The 24,083-nt window shown below is 34.5% G+C and overlaps 3 protein-coding genes across 4 annotated transcripts; 1 reads left to right on the top strand and 2 right to left on the bottom strand.

Moving 5' to 3' along the window:
• Positions 1-212: 212 nt before the first annotated feature.
• LOC101212005 lies at positions 213-7,708 on the bottom strand. 2 transcript variants are annotated; one of them, XM_011656727.2, is made up of 14 exons: positions 7,337-7,708; positions 7,131-7,256; positions 6,879-7,043; positions 6,708-6,797; positions 6,027-6,161; positions 5,855-5,923; positions 5,689-5,785; positions 5,377-5,479; positions 5,053-5,260; positions 1,993-2,106; positions 1,316-1,447; positions 1,099-1,179; positions 787-903; positions 213-659 (listed from the first exon to the last, which is right to left on the bottom strand). In XM_011656727.2, exons 1-14 carry the CDS (start codon positions 7,343-7,345, stop codon positions 573-575), a joined length of 1,533 nt encoding a protein of 510 aa, XP_011655029.1. In that variant the 5' UTR covers positions 7,346-7,708; the 3' UTR covers positions 213-572. The 2 variants fall into 2 exon arrangements, with proteins under 2 accessions (XP_011655029.1, XP_031741399.1); XM_031885539.1 differs by lacking the exons at positions 7,131-7,256; positions 7,337-7,708 and having other exon boundaries at positions 6,708-6,777; positions 6,879-7,019.
• Positions 7,709-14,777: 7,069 nt separating this feature from the next.
• LOC101212727 (probable RNA-binding protein EIF1AD) lies at positions 14,778-17,723 on the bottom strand. Its single transcript, XM_004146402.3, has 4 exons — positions 17,445-17,723; positions 16,880-16,955; positions 15,845-15,971; positions 14,778-15,133 (listed from the first exon to the last, which is right to left on the bottom strand). The coding sequence occupies exons 1-4, from the start codon at positions 17,556-17,558 to the stop codon at positions 14,941-14,943; spliced, it is 510 nt and encodes a 169-aa protein (XP_004146450.1). The 5' UTR covers positions 17,559-17,723; the 3' UTR covers positions 14,778-14,940.
• A 1,032-nt stretch (positions 17,724-18,755) lies between these two features.
• On the top strand, positions 18,756-23,266 carry LOC101219902 (ribosome biogenesis protein NOP53). Its single transcript, XM_004146430.3, has 11 exons — positions 18,756-19,135; positions 19,778-19,981; positions 20,102-20,130; positions 20,579-20,659; positions 20,812-20,922; positions 21,047-21,135; positions 21,657-21,776; positions 21,887-22,009; positions 22,557-22,623; positions 22,745-22,824; positions 22,928-23,266. The coding sequence occupies exons 1-11, from the start codon at positions 18,967-18,969 to the stop codon at positions 22,932-22,934; spliced, it is 1,080 nt and encodes a 359-aa protein (XP_004146478.1). The 5' UTR covers positions 18,756-18,966; the 3' UTR covers positions 22,935-23,266.
• Positions 23,267-24,083: the final 817 nt, after the last annotated feature.

Here is a 24,083-nt window from a genome sequence, read left to right as displayed (position 1 = left end):
TTATAAAATGATCAAGGAAAAATCATCTTTCCACTTTTCTCTTCTTTCTTTTTTAATTTATAAACAAGGTTTTCAGAATACGAAAAGGCAGAAAGCAAATAAGTGTTTTGTTTCATTTTTTGCTAGATTTTACTACTTCGGACAACTCTATTTACATGTACTATATTTGTAAGAAAATAAATTGCGAGGTAATAAGGTCAACAGAGAGAAAGTGAGATGATCAGGTAACCAGATCAGTGTTATACTATAGCCAATGTAATACATATTTGATTGTGTAAGAAGCAATACATCTTATATTTGGTAAAAGAAAAAGAAAAAAAAAAGGCCAATGCAGCTTCTACATAATGGGAGATGAATTAGAAGGCCCCAACTGATGACATTGCTCGTATTACCTTCGCTGCGAGCAACATTTGAAGTCAAAGCCATCAACATCCCACATTGGGTATACGGATGTACTCTTTATAAATAACTAACATTAAGATGCTAGTAGCAACTATGAGATTCTTCTAAAAATTGGCAGGCGATAATTTGTGGAGCCTATGTCTGCAACTATTATGGATCAATAAAAGCCATTAGGATGTGGAGACTGACTGAAGATGTGCGAGGTGAGACTGGCGACGCCCCAAATAGAGTGCAGTGACAATCCATGACAAACATATCTGTGATAGCAGCGAAAGGAGTAGCATACAAAAAATCATTACCCTTAGCGAAAAGCATTTGATCTTAATATTGAAAATATCAATAAACTAAGGTGCTACGAGAACAAAAAGAAACAACCATACGTACAGGTAGAGCGTAGAGTGAAATAGTTGAAGTTTTTCCATGGAGAGTGCTAAGGAGTAATTTGTACATTCCTGCTGCTGTAGCATCCCCTAGTCTTTGAACAAACACATCAATACAAATCTGCAGTTGGACATTTGTAATGAAGATATCTTTTGGTTAGTGCAATACTTTGAACAAACACATAAATACATAGGTATAAATATCATTATTAGACGACCGTAGATAAAGGCTTTGAAGATCTTATGTATAAAAATTAAGCAAGCATAAGAAATTGATAAAATATTTTTGGAAATATGAAGATTCTAATAAACAAACCTTGGCTTTGTACTTCTCGTCTTGCGATACAACAGTAAACAGGAGCTCTCTCCCAGGCCTAGTAACAACATAAGTAGTAACCTGGCAAGTAAATCAACCAGGAATCAATCTAACAAATCTGAGTTATGGTGTTGGATAGATACGGCTGGTATAACCATGATATTTTTAGTTGAAAGTAATAAGGAATGCACAAAGCATAAGAGATTCCGAAACACACCTTGCGCACTGTCTCACAAACAGCAATGGCTACCCACGTTGGCCAAACAGCAATTGCAACCAAATTTAAGAAGGCAACTGATGGTGACGCACAGATGGCTACGGTAACACCAGCTATTGTAAGAATATGACCCTGAACTTGATAAAGGGAAGAAAACCATATCAAAACATGACAAAAACAAACTTTAAATCCTGTGTTGGTCCATGAAATTTCATATTTGTTTCCCTCTGCTATGCTTTCAAATGCTTTATTTTACTCCTATCAACATTTAAATGTTTGGCTTTAGTCCCTTACATAAAAACTATATTACTAGTTCCCCTAAACTTTTCATTAATCATTTAACAAAAATAAAATCCGTTTAAAAAATCCTGTCTAACCTATTACATGTGGTTTCAACCATTTGTCCTAGTAGATTGTCTTTATTGACTCAATAAATAAACAAAAATATTCCTAAGTCAGTTTTCTTTTAAACAATGCATCAACAAAAATTAACGGCGAGGACTAAAATAACTATTTTATTCAAAGTTCAAGGAACCAAACAAAATATTCAAGAGTCTAAAGATCAAACAAGCAAAACATACTTTGAATCGTGATAAAATTTCAACCTAAATAAGATATAACTAGCTGAAGTTAGCAGTCAGTTACTTTGTTATAGTACAAATTTTAAGAAATCATACCGTTACGGTGAGCTGTCCAGCAAGGATAAAAACAGCAATAAAGCTATTTATCAGTGCAAACAATTTTCTTCTGCCGAGAGAGGTAGTGACTGTAATGGCAATTATACCCACTTTCTGCACACAAAAAAGTTGGGTATGTCTTATGTAATTTTCCACTTGAAAGGTTTCACAAGCATTTTCTATACAAGAATCATAAACACGGATGTGTGTAGAGTTCAGTAGGAAAATATTTTAAACATTTGTTAGATTAAGAAATATCTCATTCAATGAAATAAGGGGAGACCTCAAGCACCTAAAGGTGATTACAAAAGAGGTTTTTAATTGGAAACTAAAAAAGAGAAACTACCGTTCTTAAAAGGGTGCCTATTTTTGCACCAATATTACGCAACAGACAACCAAATCCATGAAAGAATCAAAGAAAAAGATCCTTAAAAAACATTTATTATGCTAATCCCATAAAGTCCAAAGGAAATCTCGAAAAATAGCCAACCAAACTTTCTTCATGCCATAGAACGGGTGGCCCACCAAAAGGATGTAAAATATATTATTTGAGCACACTTGATAACCAAAAGCATCCAAAATAATATGCCAGAAATGAGAACCAAAAGAACAGTGCACAAACAAATGAGCAAGAGATTCAGCATTGCCTCGGCACATAATACACCAAGATGGAGATATAGACATGTAGGCAGACGACGTTGGAGACGATCAACAGTATTAATGGCACCAAGGCTAAGCTCCTAAAAGACGATTTTTATATTCTTAGCACAATAGTCTAACTAAATGAGAATATAAATCCTTTTCAAGAGGCTCAACTACAACACCAAGTTATCCATTAGAGATTTCACAGAAAACGATGAAGAAGAGTCAATAATTGACCTCCATGAATTAGGACTTGGGGGCAAGGCAAAATATGACAGAGAACGACAATTGTGATAAAAAAGCTCGTTCAACAGTTTCAGGCTCAAAACAATTAAGACAAAAACACAAGTCCCAAGCCTCAAAATCCACACGCCACACCTCTGCCACCTTAATGTCAGGAAAACAACCAAGCCAAAGGAAAGCCACATAGAAGACATCACAACTAAGACAATCGTCTTTCCAAAATGAAATAGTGCAAGCCATACCAAGGCAATATTGAGTATGAGATGTAACCAATCATTGGTCCGAGAAATTAACCACCCTAGAGATTCACTAAAACCACGAGTAGCAGACGGTTAAATACAAGAAGGGAGTTGTACTTAACCACCACGAGCTTCAACCACAAAGCATCTTGCTCGTGTAAAAGCCGTCAAATCCATTTGGCCAAGAGGGAAAATTTACGACAGCAAATTCAAGGTTGCCCAAGAACTTAGGATGTTGGGTAGATTCTCATTTCACATTTATTAGCTAGATGTTAAGAATGCATTCTTGGATGGAGACTTGGAGGAGGAAGTCTATATGAGCACCCCTCCAAGGTCTAAAGCTCAATTTGATCATCGGGTCTGCAAACTCCAAAAATCCTTGTATGGGCTAAAACATTCCTCCAGAGCATGGTTTGATAAGTTTACTACCTTTGTCAAGTCCCAAGGGTATAATCAGGGGCACCCTGATCACACTTTGTTTACGAAAGCCTCAAAGACTAGGAAGATCATCATGTTGAATGTCTATATTGATAACATTGTATTATCTGGGGATGACATCATTGACATCATCCAACTAAAAAAGAAGATGGGTGACAAGTTTGAAAATAAAGATTTGAAAAATCTGAAGTACTTCCTTGGGATGGAGGTAGCTAGATCAAAAGAAGGTACTTTTGTATCTCAAAGGAAGCGTACCCTTGATTTGCTGATTAAAACAAAACAGGTATGTTGTCCAGCTGATACTCCTATTGAGTTCAACTGTAAATTGGGAAATTCAGGTGATAAAGTTTCAGTTGATAAAGAAAGATATTTGCACCTTGAGGGAAAGTTGATCTACTTGTCACACACTAGACCGGATATCTCCTATGTTGTGAGTGTCGTTGGCCAGTTCATGCAGGGCCCCCGGGTATGAGGAACACATGGAGGCCGTCAACATAATTTTGAGGTACTTAAAAATGACTCCTAGTAAAGGGTTGATGTTCAGAAATATCAACATAAGAGATATTGAGGCCTATACTGATTCTGACTAGGCAGGGTCCGTTGACAAAAAAATCCACCTTTAGCTATTGGACATTTGTATGGAACAATCTCGTAACTTGGAGAAGTAAGAAGCAAAGGGTTGTGACCAGAAGCAGTGCTGAAGTTGAGTATAGGACTATGAGTTTGTGGATATGTGAGAAAATTTGACTACAGAAAGTCTTATCTGACCTTCATCGGGACTATGGGATGCTTAATGAAATTATTTTGTAACAATAAGGCGGCTATTGGCATCACTAATAATCCAGTTCAACATGATAGAACTAAACATATGGAGATTGATAGACACTTTATTAAAGAAAGACTGACAATTGCAGCATATGCATTCCTTACATCCCCTGGAGTCAACAAGTTGCTAATATTCTCATCAAGAGGCTTCTCAGACAGAGCTTTGATTCATGTGTTAGAAAGTAGGGCCTTATTGATATTCATGTCACAACTTGAGGGAAAGCGTTAGAATTAGTGGGCTTAAGGTCAAGGAAAGATTAACCCTAATAGATCCTTTTTTACATTAAGCTTGTTGTCTATTTATTTGCCCCATTGTACCTTTTGTTAATATGAAAAGATAATAAGAAAGTCATATGGTGATTTTTCTCCCGATCCTTGGGTGTCCATATAACTCGGTGTCATACTTTCTTTTACCACTTTCAATATTATGCATCCCATCATCACTTCTAGAGCCCTCCCAAAATACATCACAGACCAATTTCTCCAATCTTTTAATAACATCAAAAGGAGTGCGAAAAAGAGAGAGAAAATAGGTGTGCAAAATATTTTAAGCATTTTCCTTCAAAAGTTTGTGCAAATACAAATTTACCTGCTAACTGAGAGCTTATAGCATGAACAGAGATGGTATTAAAAAGAAATCAATAATGCGAATCATGGACGAGAATAATCGTACCTGAAGGTAGAAGAAGGATGAGATAACAGCACTCAGCCATAGGAATAACGCTACACACATCAGGTAGGAGGATGAAAAAATGAGCATCATTCCATCAAAGATAGCCCAGGGATGAGGCTTCATTGTAGAATTAGCTTTGGGAGAATGACCCTTAAAAGCAGATGTACCCAGCCCTTCAGAGTCATTCTCATGACTGGGATCTGCATCCCTGCAAGAAAATATGGCACATCAACAAGAGGTCGGAACTTTATAATCCCATGAGACTTGCTAAGAGATACTTTTTATTAAAAGATTCCATAAACAATAATTATCATAACTGGCAACCTGATGAGAGATAATTCTTCACCAGGGTGAGGCATATCCTGGTTTATCCCTTCAGACAATCGTGCAGCGAATTCCATAAGTATAGCAGAAAAGAGGAGAAGAACTGCCATGACAGATCTATGTTAGTTTTAGAAAAGAAGAAACAGATGTAACAGTTTTTCCTCCTCAAAACTACAAATTAATTGATGAAAAATCAAAATCACAGATTGAAAATAAGACAAAGGAACAGAAAGATGGACCTATGTTATTGCATAACAGGAGGAATTAATAGAAGATTGCACTTTTAAGAAGTAAAGCAGGAGGGAGACATACAGGGCCCCAACCAAGCCATTACTGTTGCAAATAGAGAACCAAAAAGCTGGCCGAGTGTGGCACCAGCACCTATGAATCCAAATAATCTGGCACCTGACTGAAAAAAAAAAAGTTAGAAATCTGCAAGTACAAAACCTATAAAGTGTGGCTGAAACTGAAGATATACCTCACTATCCATGACATCAATAACTCTTGCCCAAGTTGAGGAGATAGTAATTAGATTAAGTAAAGCCACCTTCAAAAGAAGTAATTATTACTTTCACCCATTGAACTTAGGACAAATCAACACATTTCTGAAAGTGACTGTATATGCAAAAATAATAAGATGACTTTAATACCCAAAGGAAAAATCCAATTCTGACTGCAACGTAAAACCATCCATGTTTATCCCAACCTATGGAAGAAATAGAGCTTGATTGGTCACCATAATCTTTTGGGTCCTCTTTTGCAGCAAAGAACATGGCCAAAAACCCCTAAAATTGAAAAACCAAAACAGAGTTCAAAAAAGAAAGTAGAATATTAAGAATATACATACACGATCAAATTTATCGGAACCTTTTTGCTTAAATTATTAGGTTTAGATTATAATATATATTTGTGAGTATTCAGGCCGGCTTACGTGCACCTCAACTAATCTCACATGACAACAAGCTTGATTGGACAAACATTTAAGTACCAAAAAAACTGGGAGGATATAAATGCAAGGCCAGTCACCACCATGGATTGAACTGAAAGAATGGTGAATTCATTTCTATAGAACATGAATAGTGTCTGGTGTTGAATCCTGGAAATATCATTTCTTCTCTACCCAATTCTAACAATTCGCATGCTGCCAACCTATTAGTTTGAGCTAGTTTCACTGAAGAACCTAAATAAGTAGCAATGGAGAAATTGATATCACAAGTTGACATCAACATAGCTCAACTGATTATGGTTAAAAGTTGGAATCTCTATCCTCATTTGTTGTAGAGCTTTAGAAAATAATAACAACAAAATCATTTACCAGATTGTCATGTTACCTTGGAGGAGTGGCCAGTAGACGAAGATTGCCATAGAATGAAAAATGCAACTAGTGATACACTAAAAAACCTGTGTATCAAAACCAAAGCCTGGAATTTCAAGAATCACAATTTACAAGACAATAAAGAACGACTTATCAAAATGGGAAAGCAAGACTTCGAGAAAAGTACCTTTCCTTTGGAAAGATTAGGCAAAGAGAAAATGTGAGAGGAAACAGGTGCAGCAATCAAAGTTAGCACCAAAGACCCCACAAAAAGGCTCGGCAAATTTGACAAGCCCAAAGAAATCGCACCCTCATCGCGCAATGGAAGCACCACAAAATAGGCACTCAAAATCTAAGATAGACAAAGAACAAATTCAAATTAAACTTCCTGAAAACGGTCAATCAACAAAAGAAGAAACAGATGATTTCATGAACTTACGAAAAAGAAGCAGAAGGCAGAGTGAAGCAGAGCCGAAATCTCATGAGGATGAACAGTAACGAACGCAGATACAATTGCATCGAGACGAGACTTGCTGATTATGCTCATAATTTTGCAATGTCCCGTCTTCAGAATAGAGATTCAACTGTTAATGGTCAGCGATTAAGAAGCAACAATTAATCTATTCAGAACAAGAAACGAATTACCCAATTCATGTACTGCCCTGGCAATTCAAAATTGGTCCAGAAAAAGAACCCACGGTCAATCAACGCACACAAAGATTCAAGAATTCAAAAACCCATATGAAAGGAATTCCAAAACGAGATTTGGTTCATTTGATTTAAGAATTTAAGCACATGGGTCTGAAAGGATGGTGCAATATAGATTTGAGGGAAGAATTTAGACATAGGCCTCCATGGAGGTTGAAAAATGGGTTGCAAAGAGCAGACGAAAAGAAGCGTTTACCAAAAGAGGGATGATGAGATAACTTGGAAAAGGAAAACAAATAATAATGAGGGAAATTTGCACAAACCACTCTCGAACAAGGGAATGTCACAATTAACTCTTCATTTTGATCATTTGGCTCTCTATTGTCTATTGAGTGTTGCAATAAATTCCTAGTATTTGATTTATGTTAGATAAAAATAAGAGCAAGTTTGTCAATTCAAATATCTATAAAAAAAAAAACTCAAATTAAATAAAAACATTACTTTGTTTAATGTCGGTATACTTCAAAATTGTAATGGTTAGATTTTGAAAGATGGTTGTAGTAGTTGCTCAACTACCTTTCGTAATAATACTATACATAATAAACATTCTTCAACCAAGGAGAAATGTCATTCATTCACTAAAATTAGTTTACATCATTTGGTATTAGAGCACCCAAAGATTCTTGGGACTAGTGGCCACTCGTCGACCAGTTAACCAGGTGGGCGTTGTCACACTCCCAAACTTTCGAATATGACGGGCGATTGTGCAACACTTGTTCTAACTCGATGAATAAGTCAATTGTACTAAATTGAAAAGTCATGAAAAAACTCACAGTATGGTGTAGCATCTATTCACGTTTTTAGAGAAAATTGTTTTATGAAACGTAAAAGATAAAGAAAAGCACTGAAAACATCATTAAAGCAAGTGACATAGAAATTAAAGAAAACAAGCTAAACTAAGTACAAAAGCATAAACATAATGTGGTGTGAAGATATTTAGGCATATGGCCAAAGGCAAACAATTCATTGGACAAACATGCTCATGACATTCTCCTCCACATAAATAGTTAACGTCTAGGTCAACTAGCAAAGTTGAAACTCTTCGATCTTTGACACGTTTCTGACTTGTTTCTTTCATGGGGAGGTTCTTCCACCTGACCCGAAATTCATGGATTCTCCTCGTGGCTCTTCTACCCTTCCAAGGATCTCTTTAACTTCTTTATCTTCTTTCTACTTTAGATTGATACATAGTCGAGCACTATTGTTAGTATTGCTTGTTGTCGAGGTCTTGATGGTAGGGTTTTAAGTTGCTCACATGAATTATTAGGTGGATTTTCATCCATGTAGGCACACCACCCTATACAATGCATTTCCTATCTTCATGAGGACTTCCACAAACCCCTCATATTTTCTGATGAGGTGTTGATATTTGTGCCCTTTAAATTGAATTTGCTCTACATTTAGCTTAATGAGGATTTGATCTTCTTCTCAAAACTCGTGAGGACGTCACTTCTTATCAGCCCACTTTTTATACGCTTCAAGGCTTTCTCTAAGTAAGCTCAAGCGATATCTATAGTTTGCTTCCAGTCTTTAGTGAAGTTGTGAGCTTATATATTTTCCCCTAGGATCAGCAATATGAGGCAATAAGGGTTGTCTTCCACTTACAATTTCAAAGAAACTCCTCCCCTTTGACGAACTAGTTTGAGCGTTGAAACATAATTAAGCCATGTCCAATAATTGGACCCAATTCTTTTGTCTTGCATCAACGAAATGACGCAGAAACTCCTCGCACAAACAATTGAATTGTTCGATTTGGCCATCATTTAGAAGGTGGTAGCTTGAGAATATATTCAGGCTCGTCCTCAATAAGGTAAATGACTCGATCCAAAAGGTACCAATGAATCTACCATCCTTGTCACTCACGATGTTTGTTGAGACTCCTGAAAACTTCATGACATGCTTAAAGAACAATTGTGTTGTCAACTCGTTAGAACAATTGGTAGTGGGGATGAAAGTGACATACTTTGAGAACTGATCGATAATAACCAAAATGGCTTCAAGGTCACCCACCTTTAGAAGATATGTAATGAAATCCATGGAGACACTCTCCCACGGTCTCGTCGAAACAGGCAAGGGTTCGAGAAGTCCAACAACTTTGCTTTCTTGACCTTACGTTGCTAACAAATGAGGCACATCTTCGTATATTGCATGATATTGTCTCACATATTAGGCCAAAAGTTTCCTTTCTTTAGCAGCGCATAGGTTCTCTACCACCCAAGTTTATTGGCCCACAAGGTGTCATAACACTCATGCAGTAACTTTTTCCTCAGATCACCTCCTCTCGAAACATAAATTGATTTTCTCTATCAGTAACAAGTCTTCTTCGACCCAAAACTATCTTGTTTTACCGAATTTGGCTAGAGCAATAATAGCTTAGGTAGATGGGTCTTTTTGAATGAACATCGATGCATCAACTTTACGTGATTGAATAGAGGGTAGCATACACAAGACAGTATGCTGGCCTTTACGGCTAAGAGTGTCGGCAACTTGATTGTTGGTTTCTTTTTTGTGCTCGAACTTGAAGTTGAATTCAACAAAAAATTCATGTCACCTCGCTTGCTTAGAGGTCAACTTTGGCTAGCTGAAGAAGTGATAGATAGCTTTGTTGTCAAATTTCACAATGAAGGGTGATTGCTTATTGTGTGTTTATGAGTCGTTTATATAGTGATTCATAGATATATCTTATTAAGGCTCTAATTAAGTGACTTTAGGCAACTAGACTAGGATTATGCAATAAAAGGAGAAAACCCTATTATTCGTAGATATATCGTGTTTCACTGATTTCCAAATAATAAACATGTCATACAAGTTTTCTCTCGCTTGTCCAAGTGTAAGAGAATAGATAGGTTTCGTGGAAAGTTCAGGGTCGAACACAAGAAATTTCTATCAAACTTTAGTTATAAAGCTTATTTCTCATCTAGGTGATGCAGAATAACTATACAATATAAAGCAAAAGTATGATTATGTACTAAATCTACTATCTACACTAGAGATTCTGTAAAAGGTGGCAATGAAGGGTGAGAGAATGGAAAATGAACTAACATGCGTTAAGAAGATGTGAAGAAAGGTCATTGCATTGTAAGCAATTTAGTTACTTAGGAATCCTTAATGCGATAGAGATTGCTTAATCATCTTCTAATTAAGGTGAACACATCTCGGTGTCTTAAACGTCACACTTGCTTACCTTTCAGAATGCAAGTGACAAAGCTTAATTAAGGGATAGCTATCTAGAAGTGGTTACCTATAAGACTCATATTACTTCTTTTTTATGGGTGCCAACCTCTCGACGCCAAAACATCATTCATGTTCTCCTTTCTGAACACAAATGATGGAGGTTTAATCGTCAAGATGGAGTTTGTCTCCAAACTTCTTCTTGCGCGTGTTAGCTATGTTCTTGCTACTTACTCTCTCGAGTAGTTGCCGACGAACGTTGGCCAAGTGATGAAATATAGCTCACAATAAACCTTATAAGTTAGACTTCTTACAAAAAAAACTTATCACAAGCATGAACTACTTATAGCACTTTGACAAATGAACAATAAGGACATGATGGATTGAAAAGAGATAAAGTTACAATGTATTACTGAATGTAGGTCTTTGGCCATTGTACAATATAAACATCATACATTACAATGAAATATAAAAATGAAAAGTGAAGAGATAAAAGATGTTAAAGCCAGAGAAGAAGATGGTGGAATCTTTCTCCAATCATCTCTTTAAGCTCTTGCTTGAAGTTGACCAAAGAAGAGGAAGGAACTTTTTCGAAGGCAGAAAGGCTAGTCCTTTTCACCGGCTCCAATGGAGCTTTTTTTAGGTTTTCGTCAATTCAGACCTTCGACCGATCCATTCAAACGTCTGGCCTCTCTTCATTGGTTGAGGTGGAGGCTTTATATAGGCTACTTTAGGCAAAAAAAACTTCTATTTTTTGTGCATGTCAACATCGCTTGTAACTTTCATATCATTTTTCTTATCAATTCGGCGCGAGCTACAACCTTGTTAAGTCATATCAACTCAAACTATTGTTCTTGTCTGTTTGTGAATCTTCATCACGTGATGTTGTGGTTCCTTACCAAACGGAGTTCCTATCGTGTCGCTTCTGGATGCGCTCCTCTGCGATTCACTGTCTCTTCCTTTCTCTATAATCATCCGATAAAACACTAAAAATGACAAAGTAAAACAGATGTGGAGACTTGTGTAAGTTGTATTTTCTTTTATTTATATAAAGAATGAAATTATTGATTGAAAAAATATAAACATGTAATCTATATAAAGAATGTAGGTTTTAGGCCATTGTACAATATGAACAACATATCTTACAAAGAAATGCAAAAATGGAGAGAAAAGAGAGTGGACGAATATTACAAGTTAGGGGACAACGAAAAGTATGGATTCTTCCCTTCTCGGGAGCAAGTTCTCGCTTTTACAACTAATCGAAGAAGAAGAAGAAAACATTTACAAATGGTGAAAAAGTTATTCCTTTTCGTCACTCTCTCTCTAGGGATTGACCTATTCAGACCTTTGTCCCATACAAGCATCCGGCTAGCCCATGCAAGTCCCCCCTTACTCTTGGTGGGGATAAAGTTGTTTTATAAGCAGCTTTTGGTGGAAAATTTATGTTATTCTGAGATTATCAGCGCCGATTACAACCTTCTGAAGTCACATCAACTCCAACTAGCATTCTTGTCTTTTAGTAAGCGTTCCTCGCGTGATGATGTGATTCTTCGCTTGGAAATGTTATTCACTAGGTGAGTTCCCATCTCGTGGTCTTTGCTCGAGATGACTCCTGCGATTCACTAGCTTCTTCTTTCCTACTTATTCTGCGTTTAGATATTGTAATCGCGTAAAATAGGCATGATACTTATATAATATGTATTTCTAAATACTTATGAATTTACAGTATAAGTTACGTATTTTGATCATCTTCTTATGCGTTTTGGCTTCATTATTCTAATAAAAGAAGCTATAATAACGGATATTTATACACGTTATCACTAATACCTACTAACTATTCCCATTGTATAATACATGTCTAGCTTAGTGCAGAGCATAACATACATTAAGCTACCTATAATTGAGGCATAGGGAATACATCACATATCCTTAACTTCTTGAGGTGTCTTAGGACCTTGTTCTTTAGACAAATGAACATCGTGTCTAAAAGATAATAAACACTTCTTAGAGTTTTGCATCGAATATCGAACCAACATTTTGTTCATATAGGATGCTTGACACACTTCTAGCATTTTGTTCTTCGATCCCTTATAATTTGGATCCCAATAACATATTGTGCCCTCTCCTAAATATTTCATTTGGAATTGAATTGCTATCCAAGTTTTAACGTCAATTAGGTATCCTACATCATTTGCAATAAGAAGGATATTGTCCACATAAAGTACTAAGAAAGTTACTTTACCTTTGTTGATTTTCTTGTATACACAAGGTTCATCAACGTTTAGTCAAAACCATAAGATTGATCGTTGTATCAAATCTAATGTTCTAAGATATGAATGCTTGCTTCAATCCATAAATTGATCAACTCAGCTTGCAAACTTTTTTGCTTCTGACCTTGGGTTTTGAACCCCTCAAACCGAGACATAAAGATACACTCTTCAAGATTGCCATTTAGAAAAGCAGTATTGACATCCATTTGTCATATTTCATATAATAAAATGTGGCTATGGACAAGAGAACCCTTATAGACTTTAACACAACAACAAGGAAAAAAGTTTTCTCATAATCAACCATTTCTCTTTTGCCGCAAGCCTAGACTTAAAGGTATGTACCTTCCAAGCTGAATCTCTCTTTCTTTTATAGATTCATTTGCATCCTATAAGTTTCACCCCTTCAAATTGATCTATAAGCTTCCACACTAAATTAAAGTACATAGACTCCATTTCAAGGTCCATAGTTTTGACCCATTAGTCCTTGTCTACATCATTCATTGTCTGTTTTGTTTATAGCATAATGGATCCTCAACACCATATCTGGTATGACAACCTGAGTTTCAGTTAAACCCAAGTAACGGTTAGATTGTGATATAACCCTCTCACTGCATCGAGACATTCTCAACGATTGAGAAAGACAAGACTGGCCTTATGTGTTGGTTTCATAAACTCTTAACGAGGGACTAGCATCATAAACAACTCTTGTTGATTCAACAATAGCTTCATTTAACACTAATTTGTTTCATGATTTATAATCTCTCATGTGGTCTTCTTTCAAGAAAGTAGCATTTGTCGACACAAATATTTTGCGTTCTTGTGGATCGAAGAATAAATAATCTTCTGTTTCTTTAGGGTAAGCAACAAAATTGGCATAACCTTAAACGAGATTCCAACTTCTTGGGATTTGTCACTAACACGTGTATTGGACAACCCCAAACTTTGAAGTGACTCAAACTAGGCTTACGTCCTCTCTATAACTCGAAATGTGTTTCAAAAACATTCTTTGAGGGAACATTATCCCCAAAACAAGCTAGAAAACTGAGCATAACTCATCATTGAACGAACCATGTTTAACAGGGTTCTATTTCTACTTTATGATACATCATTTTGTACCCGATGCTGAGAGTTGGAATTGAATTTCATGTTCTATCATATAGTCTTGGAATCTCAAATCCATATACTTTCCACCTCGATCGAATCAAAGTATTTTAATTCTTTTACTTCATAGATTTTCAATTTCGCTTATACTCTTTGAACTTTTCAAGAGCTTCAAACTTATGCTCTACTAAGTATAAATAATCATTCCTTGAATAATTATCTATAAAAGAGATGAAGTATTCAAAACCTCCTCGAGCTTTTACATTCGTTGTACCATATAGGTCTTACTTATTAAGAGTTTTTATTTTTTTCAAGAATTTTATCTATAAAAATAGTACTTATTTTTATTTTTTTATTGTAAGATTTTGCTTCAACGAAAAATAGGTAGTTATTTAAAAGAAAAAAAAATGAGAAGATTGAAACTCAAATTTATAGAAATGATCAATACCACACCAAACTCTCCATCGTCCATACCCCCAAACCAAAATATCTAATAAGTTTATTGCTGCTTAGGTTGATTTTGAAAGAATAATAACTCATTTAAGTAAAAAATAGTTCTAAATGGGTCCACTTTTAAAAAAAAAACCTTAGCATTTAAATTGAGAACATTAGAAATTGAATTTTCTCTTAAAAAAGAAAAGAAAACCAAAATGTAAATCTTACTGTTTCAGTACGAGCCTCAAACTATTCTCTATTTTCTCTGTTCCGAATTTCCCTTTATTTTCTCTGTTCAATCATCAACAAAGTTACTGAAAAAAAGTTCCATTGAGCTTTGTTCATTTCTAGTTTTGTTTTTCTTTTGAGAAATATGTTCATTGACTATTTTATGCGTTCCATATTCTAAGCTGCATAGATTTCTTATACCATCATATTCAAAAATAGGTACTCAGAAATTTCTGTTAATTACAAAATTAAAATTTTTAATTGTAGTACAAACAATCAAAATGAATGCTCATGGTAATTAAATAAAAAAGTGTAGAGTTAAAATTAATATACAAGTTAAGAATCTGAATCAGACTCTGATTCTGCATCCGGTTGTAATATTAACGGTTTAGCTCTGTTCGTGTTGGCTTCTAGAGGGGGAAGGCCATCATCATCACTTGAATTGACCTCATCCTCCCCTGGTTGATTATTTTGTGCTTGAAGATTTTCGTTTCGATCTCCAACAATTGCATTCTTGAAGATTTCTGGCCTGCAATTCATTGGTACAAAAAGGTGTGGAATATTAACCCACCAGTTTAAGAAAAACAAGCTGGGCTGGGGTAAGAAATTTTCAAACAAATATGTCCAACTCAATTTAATTGGTGTTTTTCTTATGGATATCCGAGTGTGTCCAAATCAACTTGTATACACTTTTAGCTATTTTCATAAAACAATCCAACTCTAGTTCATTTTTCTATTGACAAGATAGTTCATAAGATATTACATTTTAAGTAGGTGACGGTTATGAATTGAACCTATTTTCTCTAATTTCATTACTTGTATGATTAATATTGACCATTAGTCCAGCCTAGGTGGTTTAAAGTGGTAGGTTTATTTCCAATTTCAGCCTGCACGCACAGTAGAGGAAAAAAGCAATGACACAAGGGCACGACATAAACTACTAACAGTGATATTTTTGTCATGCAAGAACGCGATAGAATTAATAGCGTGGCACATCTATTTGATTGTTATCTTTATCTAATTTCAATCATATAAATAAATTTACCATCTGCTTCACCGTTTTCACACAGTTAAGAACAAAGTTAATTCTTGCTTCTAAATATTTGTGAAGGGACATCTGCTCGATCATAAGCAAGACCCTCATATTTGTTTGATCGATTAATGGAATTCAAAAATTTATCAAGCAATGCCTAATCCATTTAAACGTGAATAGGTTGAAATTTGATATAATAAAACATACCATTCTGGGGATTTTTGAAGCTCACGAATTTGTTCAAAATATAGAACTCGAGAAACAATGCATGCCACCTTGCTTCCAGATTCAAGAGCATTCTTCTTTCCACTTTCATCAACTACAACGAAACTCCCTACAATGATGGCAAAGCAGACACTTCAAAAGCAATCAATAAAAGCAGGATCTAAAGTTATGTTAGAGTAGTGATTTTAATTGGGGAATAATTATAGTTGGGTTAAATTATAAGTTTAGTCCTTAGGCTTTCAAGTCGATACCAAAAATGTCAAGGAACTTTAAAAATGTCTAAAATGTTTATAAAGTATCTACCAAGTCAACTTTTAACTTTGTGTCTAACAGATTCCTAAAATATTTTCAAAAACTGAAAAATTAATTTATATGGGTCAAAGACCTATTAGATTTCATGTTTCATTGGAGATGCCCGAGACGCACAAAGACACAATGAAACTCTGGAGCCTAGGCGCAAGGTGCACAAGAAGGCACAAGATTCTTTTTGTGAGACGCACTATATATAAAAATATATGTATATATATTATACATGGTTTATTTACACAAGCAAAACATAGATGAGTAGAAATGAGACTTGTACAGAAACTAAAAGATAGATAAGATTGAATAGAATTCTAAAATCCTAAAGATTTAAATATTGGCTGCTGTTTTGTGAAGTTCTTTGTTTGTTTTCAACCCTAAACCCTACTAACTGAAAAGGGGAAAAAACACCATATCTAACAGTCAACGGCCACAGTTTATAAATTCCTACAACACTGAAAATGAAATAGCATAGTTTCCAGACGCTCATACCACGTAAAACCTTGACATAAAGAGCGAGGCAAATGCAAAATGGGATCTTATGTTTTTCTTCTATCATTTATTTTTTATGGTAGAAGATCTCTTGATTTTGCAGATTTTTCTTTTTAATAAGAAACAGCTTTTTTAGTGAGAATTAATGAACCTTGCTTACTTCGGAAGGCAATGTAATGCAACAGGAATAATGAGTTGAGTAGAATGGTTAGTAGAACATACCTCGTTTTATCCACATACTCTTTTGAAACTTGGCAGGAAATAATGCCAGTGATTTCTCACCTTGTGCATCCATTACCTAGAGAGGATGAAGAAAAATTTTAAAGATTGTCCAAAATACAAAATAAAGCAAAGCAGCCCACTGAATATAATTGACAAATAATACACATCTTGGTTTCCTAAAAAATAAAGAAACAAACAAATTATTGCACCCGAAATAGAGAAACTGCAGAGGTTATGGTTTCCCCCATATGAACGCTTAACTAAAAGGATGACTTGTACAAAGAAATTGCAATACAACAAGCATATCAGAATCATTTATTTAAATCGTTAGCAAATATCTCAAATACACAATGTAACCACACAATCAAACAGCAAGAATTGAAACCTACTATTTTTACTTTCGAAAACAAAACATTAGTGGATGATTAACTGCAATTAAAGGAGTTGTTCATTCAGGTTGATTAACGCAATTAACACAATAGGCAATAGGAAAAGCACAAGATTGTGGAGTAAAAAGTTGACAAAATTAGAGAGAGCGAGCATGATCGATGAAATAGAAGGATACCTCAATTAGATTGGAACCACGAATTGAGACAACCTGCATAATACTATGACCATCTTCGAGGCTTGCGATATGATGCTCCGATGCCCGCTGTAAGTTCTTTCTCCCACCTTTCATACTTTGAAAGAGAACCGTAATTCTAAGAAGTGACGAGATGAGATTAGAGCGCCGGAGCCTCCAGCCAGTGGCGACCTACGGTGGTGCGGCAACTGAAGTGAGATGAGAGAGTTAGGGTTTATCCAAAGGCTTCTATTAAGATTAGTTGGGGTTCTAGAAGTTCTCATTGAAATAAGAAGTAAAAATAGAATAGTGCATTCTCACAATCATCTAGGAATCATGGACACCTAATTTTGAGAAAAGTGAAACGTTCTATTTTTTTTTTTTTTTACTTTTTTAAATAATATATGTTATACTATTTGTAGATAAATTGGACTGAGGTTTGTTTTTAATTTTTATTTATTTATTTATAGGTCACTTTTATTGAGCACAAAAAATTAACTAAATTGCACAACAATCTCACCTCATTTTTCATTTTTAATTTAACTACCTAAACTTGTTCATGACTTGAAGTAAAAGGTCGAGAATATCCCTAATTTTTCAAACAAATATAGTTTTTTGAGATATTCATTACTTTTTTATCGACATTTTATTACTTTTTTTTGTCATAGTAATTTTTTTATATTAATCGTTTATCAATATCTTATACTAATGGTTAATTATATTGATTTATCATCTCATTGTTATTTAATTTAGTATCGATTGTTATTTAATTACAAATAAAATTGATTGTTACATCTAATGACTTTACAATTTTTTTTAATAATTATTAAGAATTTGAGTATTATATCATCGCTACGATTGTGATATAATTACTAATGATACCAAATATGTTTGATTACTATATGATAAATAGTCAATAATATTGATTGTTATCTAATTAGTTTATGATTTCAATTATTAATGTTATGGAATAAAATTAATAATTGTGCATGGCTGTGATATTAATAATTATTTGATTGATATATATTATTAATGAATTGTTTTCAAATAATTATCTGTTTGGTTTAAGTTAAATGGAATTAAAAAAAGTTGAAAGAAATGTAAATATAAATTTTAAGTTATTATTACGTATAAAATATAGTAGTTAAAAGAATTAAAAGAACTGTATCTACAATTTTAACAAAGAATGGTAGCTTTTTTTTTTTTTAATGTTAGAGGTTATATGTGGTAAATATTTTAGTCTATTTTGTTATTTTTTAAAAATATCTCATTTATATTTGTATTATTAATTTAGTAATTGCTAAATAGAAAATAGTTAGGTCAGAAATTTTCTATTTCACGCCTCACTTCAAGTTAACGACGCCTCTATCATCTCACTCACCCGCTCGTCTCACGCAGCCACCGGCGCTCAATTGTATCTCCTTCTCAGTCTCCGACTTTCATCTCCTATCGTCTCTCCTTCTCACAACTCTCCGATCATCGCTCGCGCTCGGCTCTCACTCACCGTTGCGTTTTGCTTAGGAGGATGGGGAAGAAATCAAAGGGATCAAGGAAGGGGAAGAAGGCATGGAGAGCTAACATAAGCACTGCTGAAATTGAAGATTTCTTCGAGAAATCCACTAAGGATGCTCTCTCCGGTGGCTCTCTTTCTGCCCTTCCCAGCGATTCTCTTTTCGTCGTCGACAAGTCTCAAGGTACTGCTTGCTTCCTCGCACACATACACACTCCATTACCATGAGATGCCTGATTTTTTTCTCTTGGGTTTTGCTTTCTTACTCGATTTTTATGTTTTTTCTCCTTCTTTTTTGCTTTGCTTCTGTTGGGTTTTGCGTACTTTTACTTAAAAGTATCCACAAAAGTGATTAAAAGGTCTCTGAACTTTTGTTTGACGCTGAACTGAATTGAAGTTCAATCTTATTTTCACCCAGATGTTATAAAAGAATACTTATAAGTGAGATTTTTAAACTTTGATTGCGCAACTGAAATTAAGCGACATATATTTGGGCATGAATAATTACATTGTTTTAGAAATGCTAAATACTATTTTGATTTGCACGTGGGATTTTAAAGAACAGTCTCTATCTCCTTTCCTTCTGATACAATAACTGATGATTGGATGGTATCCTCCCTCATTGAGGTTTTATGATAAACATAGGCAGAGGTTCTAATGTATTTGTTGTTGCCTTGACTTGGGAACTCCTTGAGCCTAGATTAAACGTATATTTGTTTCCTTAAGAGTATAAGCTAATTTCCTTAAACAGAACATTGAATTTTTATAATTGTATTATTGTCATTGTTTGCACTAATTATTTTTATTTCTTTGTTCTTCTTTATAGATCTTTCAGTGAAGCGGAAAATAGAAAAGAAACGGGACAAAGTCCTTTATTGTGACAGCGTATTGACCAAGAACCCGTTTGTCCAAGCTGTGCCTTCTTCAGTAAATAAGAAATCCAAGAAAAAACCGAAAGAGGCTTCCTCAGTTAAAGATATCTTTCAAGAGGATCCCAAGGTTGGCATGCTTGATCTGTGGGGTGATGAAGGTTTTTTTCTTTTCCTCTCATTACTCTTGTGATGTGCATTTCACTTTTGTTCTTAACCATTTTTAGTGAAAAAAAATGAAGTAATCAAACATTGCGCTACTTTTTTTTGGTGCACTGCAGGTGAGGTTAGAAGCAAAAAAACCAGTAAGGTATACTGCTTTATCTGGTTAATCAATAATAAGTTTTATATTTTATTGTATATTTCTTGTTATAAGTTAGAGGTCATTGGTCTCAAATGTAGTAATATCAATTTATAAAAATATTATACTCATGTCCTAATGTGAAAATGGGGGATAAGAAGTGGTGCAAACGAAGCTGTAAATAAAGCTATAGTAAGCTGTATTGTTAGTTGCTGTAGTTAAAGATTGTTTAGTTAGATACGTAGTAACTAACTTCCTTATATTAAATCTTCCTTATAAATAATAGCTTTTCCCTCTAGTTGAGGGGTATAATGCTATTCATACAAAAATCCCTTTGGTAGTTTACACCAAGAAGAAAAGAGAATGTTTGGAAAGAAGAATTATAAGAAAAAAGGGAAAACATATGAATTTGTTTGCAGGAATGTAACAAAGTAATTGTTGATGCAATCTTGGACAGAAATCAAAGCCATCCATTATTCCAGCGGTAGAAGTTGAGCCCCCAGGATGTTCGTTCAATCCATCTCATGAGAGTCATCAGGTTAGATGTAACAATTTCAAGCATTGTTTCTTGAAGAAATTAAACAATGTTGTTGAGTAATGTTTTGATAATAGATCGTCAAAATTGTGCTTTTCCCCTTCAAACTCTTTATCATATCTGTTTTTTACTAAATTTACTGTTTCATGACTCAGGATGTACTTGCCCAAGCTGTTGCACAAGAAATGCAGAAAGTTTATCGTAAAGAGCTGGCACCTGCGCCAGTTCCTTTAACAGTCCCAGGAGAAGTTATTAGTGAAGAAGATGTGAGTAAATTGACCCATAAACTTTGAATTCTACAGGGATACTTATCCCAATGCATAAAATCTTTTTCTTCCTTTTAGGTACTTTTCTTGATTTAAGAGATTATCTCCAATTCCTGTTTTGTAGATGTTGTTCTTGGATGCTGATATCAACACTGATGATGAAACCAATTTGGATGAAATGGATCAGGATGAAGATAATGAATTAGAAAAAAGGTGGGATCTAAACTAATTTAAAGATTGCAGATTTTTCCATGAAGCTTGGACCAATTATTTTGGCTCTCTTTTGCATAATTCTCTCTATTTGAGTATACACTATTGATTCAATGTGTTGGTTTATCAGAACTTAAAACCTTATGCTTTTCATTAGGATTGGGATTGAACGGATATTGCTTCCGCATTTGGATTGTATGTTGTATATGGTTCATCTCTCTAACTTGCGTGTTTCTGTGAGAGTGAAAGTTAAATGTTTCAAGATGTCTATTCATTGACATTCTAGTATTTTAAAAAAATAGGAAGGTTACTGGAGCCGTTGGGTTTGGGTAAAGTAGAGATCATTGTGAACCTTGGTCGTTTTCTTTGAAAACAGATATCAATTCTATTTCCTGTCAAGGTTGGTTTTGGACCTCTGGACTTCCTACGTTTATGTATATATGGTTTTGTGCTGTCAATGATAATTGTTCTTTAACGTGAATTTGGAGTTGGTATTATTTAAATAAATTAAGCTTGTTACTCAGGCCTTTGAAGATGAGAAGGGTAACTCGAGTTGAGTTGAATAAGAGAGCTAGGCATAAAGAAAAGGTCAGAAAGGAAGCCGAAGCAAAGAAGGTGGAAGGAGTTTCTAAAGAGATTGACAGGTAAATTAGTATCTTTGCTCTTCCATGGTTATGAAACATCCACAAGTTGACGGGTGCTGAGAGAGAGTCAAACGTTCTATGTAACTGAGCTTTTGCTCTTGGGGATTTAGCTTGCCAGATATCATTCAAGAAATAGCCAAAGAGGACGAGGAGAGAGACAATAGACGTATCCGACGAACAATAGCCAAACAGGAGAAATTAAAGTCATGCCCACCTCGCTTGGGGAAGCACAAGTATGTAGTACTATATTGATAATTTGATATAATTCATGTCACTATTACTTTTTAAGTAGTTCTTTCTGTTTTTTATTTATTGTTTCTTGTTTCCTTGTTATAAGAAAGAGCTATTTAAGTTTGTTTTTCTTTTTTCTAAAAAAATCTGAAACATATTTGATATGCGTTCACAATTCTATTGATTGTTCAATTAAATTGTAACTTCAAAATAAATAAATTTAGGTTTATATTTATTTCTAGAAGTTTATTGTGCATTTTAGACGCAGAAATGATAAGTGACTTTTATCTATGGTTTGAAAAAAATTGGTAACTGAGACAAAATACATGATTTATTGTTTCCATAATTTGTATATAATTTTGGATTTTTTCCTAAAAATTTGAGATCAAAAACAGGAAAAAGTTACCCAATTCTTCTATTTCTAAAATTCTAGAAACAGGAAACCAGAAACCATAACACACCGGCTCTTAAGAAGTAACTGAACTGATTCATGCTAGAACAATATTAGGACAGGAAAATTTGTGTTGATTCGCTCGGTGTTACTTTCAGGTTTGAGCCTGCTCCGGTTCAAGTTCTACTATCAGAGGAAATAACTGGGTCGCTTCGTAAGCTGAAGGTGCATTCATTTAATTTTTACATTCATCTATTCTGAATACTCTTTTCTATCAAAATTGTTTCTGAAATATAGGTGAGAGCTAAAAGAATATTATGGTTTGTTTTGTTGTACAAATATATAGGGCTGCTGCACCCTTGTGAGGGACAGGTATAAGAGCTTAGAGAAACGAGGAATAATTGCCCCTACTGCCAAGAGCAGAAGGTTCGTTATTATTTTTCTTTTAACAATTCACTCCATTTATACGAAGGCTTCAAGCACAACTTACTTACAAAGTTGCACTTCTTTTTTCCCATTGGTTTAACAGGAAATAGGATCTGATCTGATTTGTTTTGTTGTTGAACTTGAGGCACTATACGGCAACGAATCCGATGAGATTAGCGGTGATAGTTATAGTTTAAAGCAACAAGATTGAACTAACACATGTATTATCATGGAAAGTCTTTGAGATGTTTTTTTTCTTCTTTTGTAGTAAAGCAGCTTCTCTTGTTTCTATTTCCTTTTATATTTATGGTTTTAGTCCCTAAATGAAGTAGTGAGGGATTTGCCGATTTGGTTCACAATTTAGGCAAGTACTATCAGATAGATGTAAGTTGATTTATGGCTCATCTGTCATTCAATTTTGAATTGCTATTTCCTTTCAGAATGCCTCTTCTTGTCTCTTTCTCTCTCCCGCTCAGACAGAAAATAGCCCACTAAAATTGTAACTTGAGTCATAAGTTTGGTGACCACCCCAACTTTGTCTAATATGTTTTCTTTACTTATTAGTTTTACGTTTAGTGGATCCTGAACCTTTTGTTAAGAAAACAAGTTTTCTAATTGTATATGATGGTTAAAATATTAATACACTCGAAAAAATGATTTTATATTTTAATAGTGCATTTGAGGCAAATATAGTAACTTAAACAAATTTAGTTGGTGTTTAAAAAAATTGATTTGTTTCTTCCATAATCTTTCCTAACACTTTGCAAGAAGTTACACTAGCTTAAACATTCACAAACTATGCCTAAAAGATAAATACATTAAACCAAGTTTGCGGGCATGTGTTTTTTATTCAAAGAATGGTTTTAATAAACTAATGTATATATATGCATAATTTTAACCATGACTTCGTAAACCGTTCAACATTCATAAAGAATACTATCATGAGAATACTATTATGAGAAGAATAAGATAAATACTTGAATGATAATTGCTTACCCAAGGAAATGTTTTCAAAATATATTCTTTAGCGACAACTTTGAAAATTTCTGGATAGATATGTTAAAATGTGAAAGAAGAAAAAGACTTGATCTTGTATAAATATTGATTTCACGTCAATTATATTCTTATTCTATTGATGTTATAAATACGTTAGATACCAACAGCTATTGCAGCTCAAAAACAACATTGTCTTCACCCTTGTTTGATTTCATGGGTGCACCTTCTTCAACAAACAGAAACAACATTTCAGTTCGGTTTCA

The sequence above is a fragment of the Cucumis sativus genome, chromosome 5 (assembly GCF_000004075.3).
Source record: "Cucumis sativus cultivar 9930 chromosome 5, Cucumber_9930_V3, whole genome shotgun sequence".
NCBI lineage: Eukaryota > Viridiplantae > Streptophyta > Magnoliopsida > Cucurbitales > Cucurbitaceae > Cucumis > Cucumis sativus.
The sequence above is the reverse complement of the archived record's forward strand: the minus strand, read 5'-3'. Positions and strand labels throughout refer to the sequence as shown.

Excerpts from the sequence above, each read along its gene's own strand:
- LOC101212005 (XM_011656727.2), bottom strand. Across the intron at positions 5,480-5,688 it reads AATGGCTTGGTTGGGGCCCT|TTCTTCTCCTCTTTTCTGCT; the intron begins GTATGTCTCCCT and ends CTGTCATGGCAG. Across the intron at positions 2,107-5,052 it reads CATCCTTCTTCTACCTTCAG|AAAGTGGGTATAATTGCCAT; the intron begins GTACGATTATTC and ends TTTTGTGTGCAG.
- LOC101212727 (XM_004146402.3), bottom strand. The coding sequence starts at position 17,558 with ATGAAAGGTGGGAGAAAGAACTTACAGCGGGCATCGGAGCATCATATC. Across the intron at positions 16,956-17,444 it reads GTGGTTCCAATCTAATTGAG|GTAATGGATGCACAAGGTGA; the intron begins GTATCCTTCTAT and ends CATCCTCTCTAG. Across the intron at positions 15,134-15,844 it reads CTTCAAAAATCCCCAGAATG|GCCAGAAATCTTCAAGAATG; the intron begins GTATGTTTTATT and ends AATGAATTGCAG.
- LOC101219902 (XM_004146430.3), top strand. The coding sequence starts at position 18,967 with ATGGGGAAGAAATCAAAGGGATCAAGGAAGGGGAAGAAGGCATGGAGA. Across the intron at positions 19,982-20,101 it reads TGATCTGTGGGGTGATGAAG|GTGAGGTTAGAAGCAAAAAA; the intron begins GTTTTTTTCTTT and ends GGTGCACTGCAG. Across the intron at positions 20,131-20,578 it reads GAAGCAAAAAAACCAGTAAG|AAATCAAAGCCATCCATTAT; the intron begins GTATACTGCTTT and ends AATCTTGGACAG.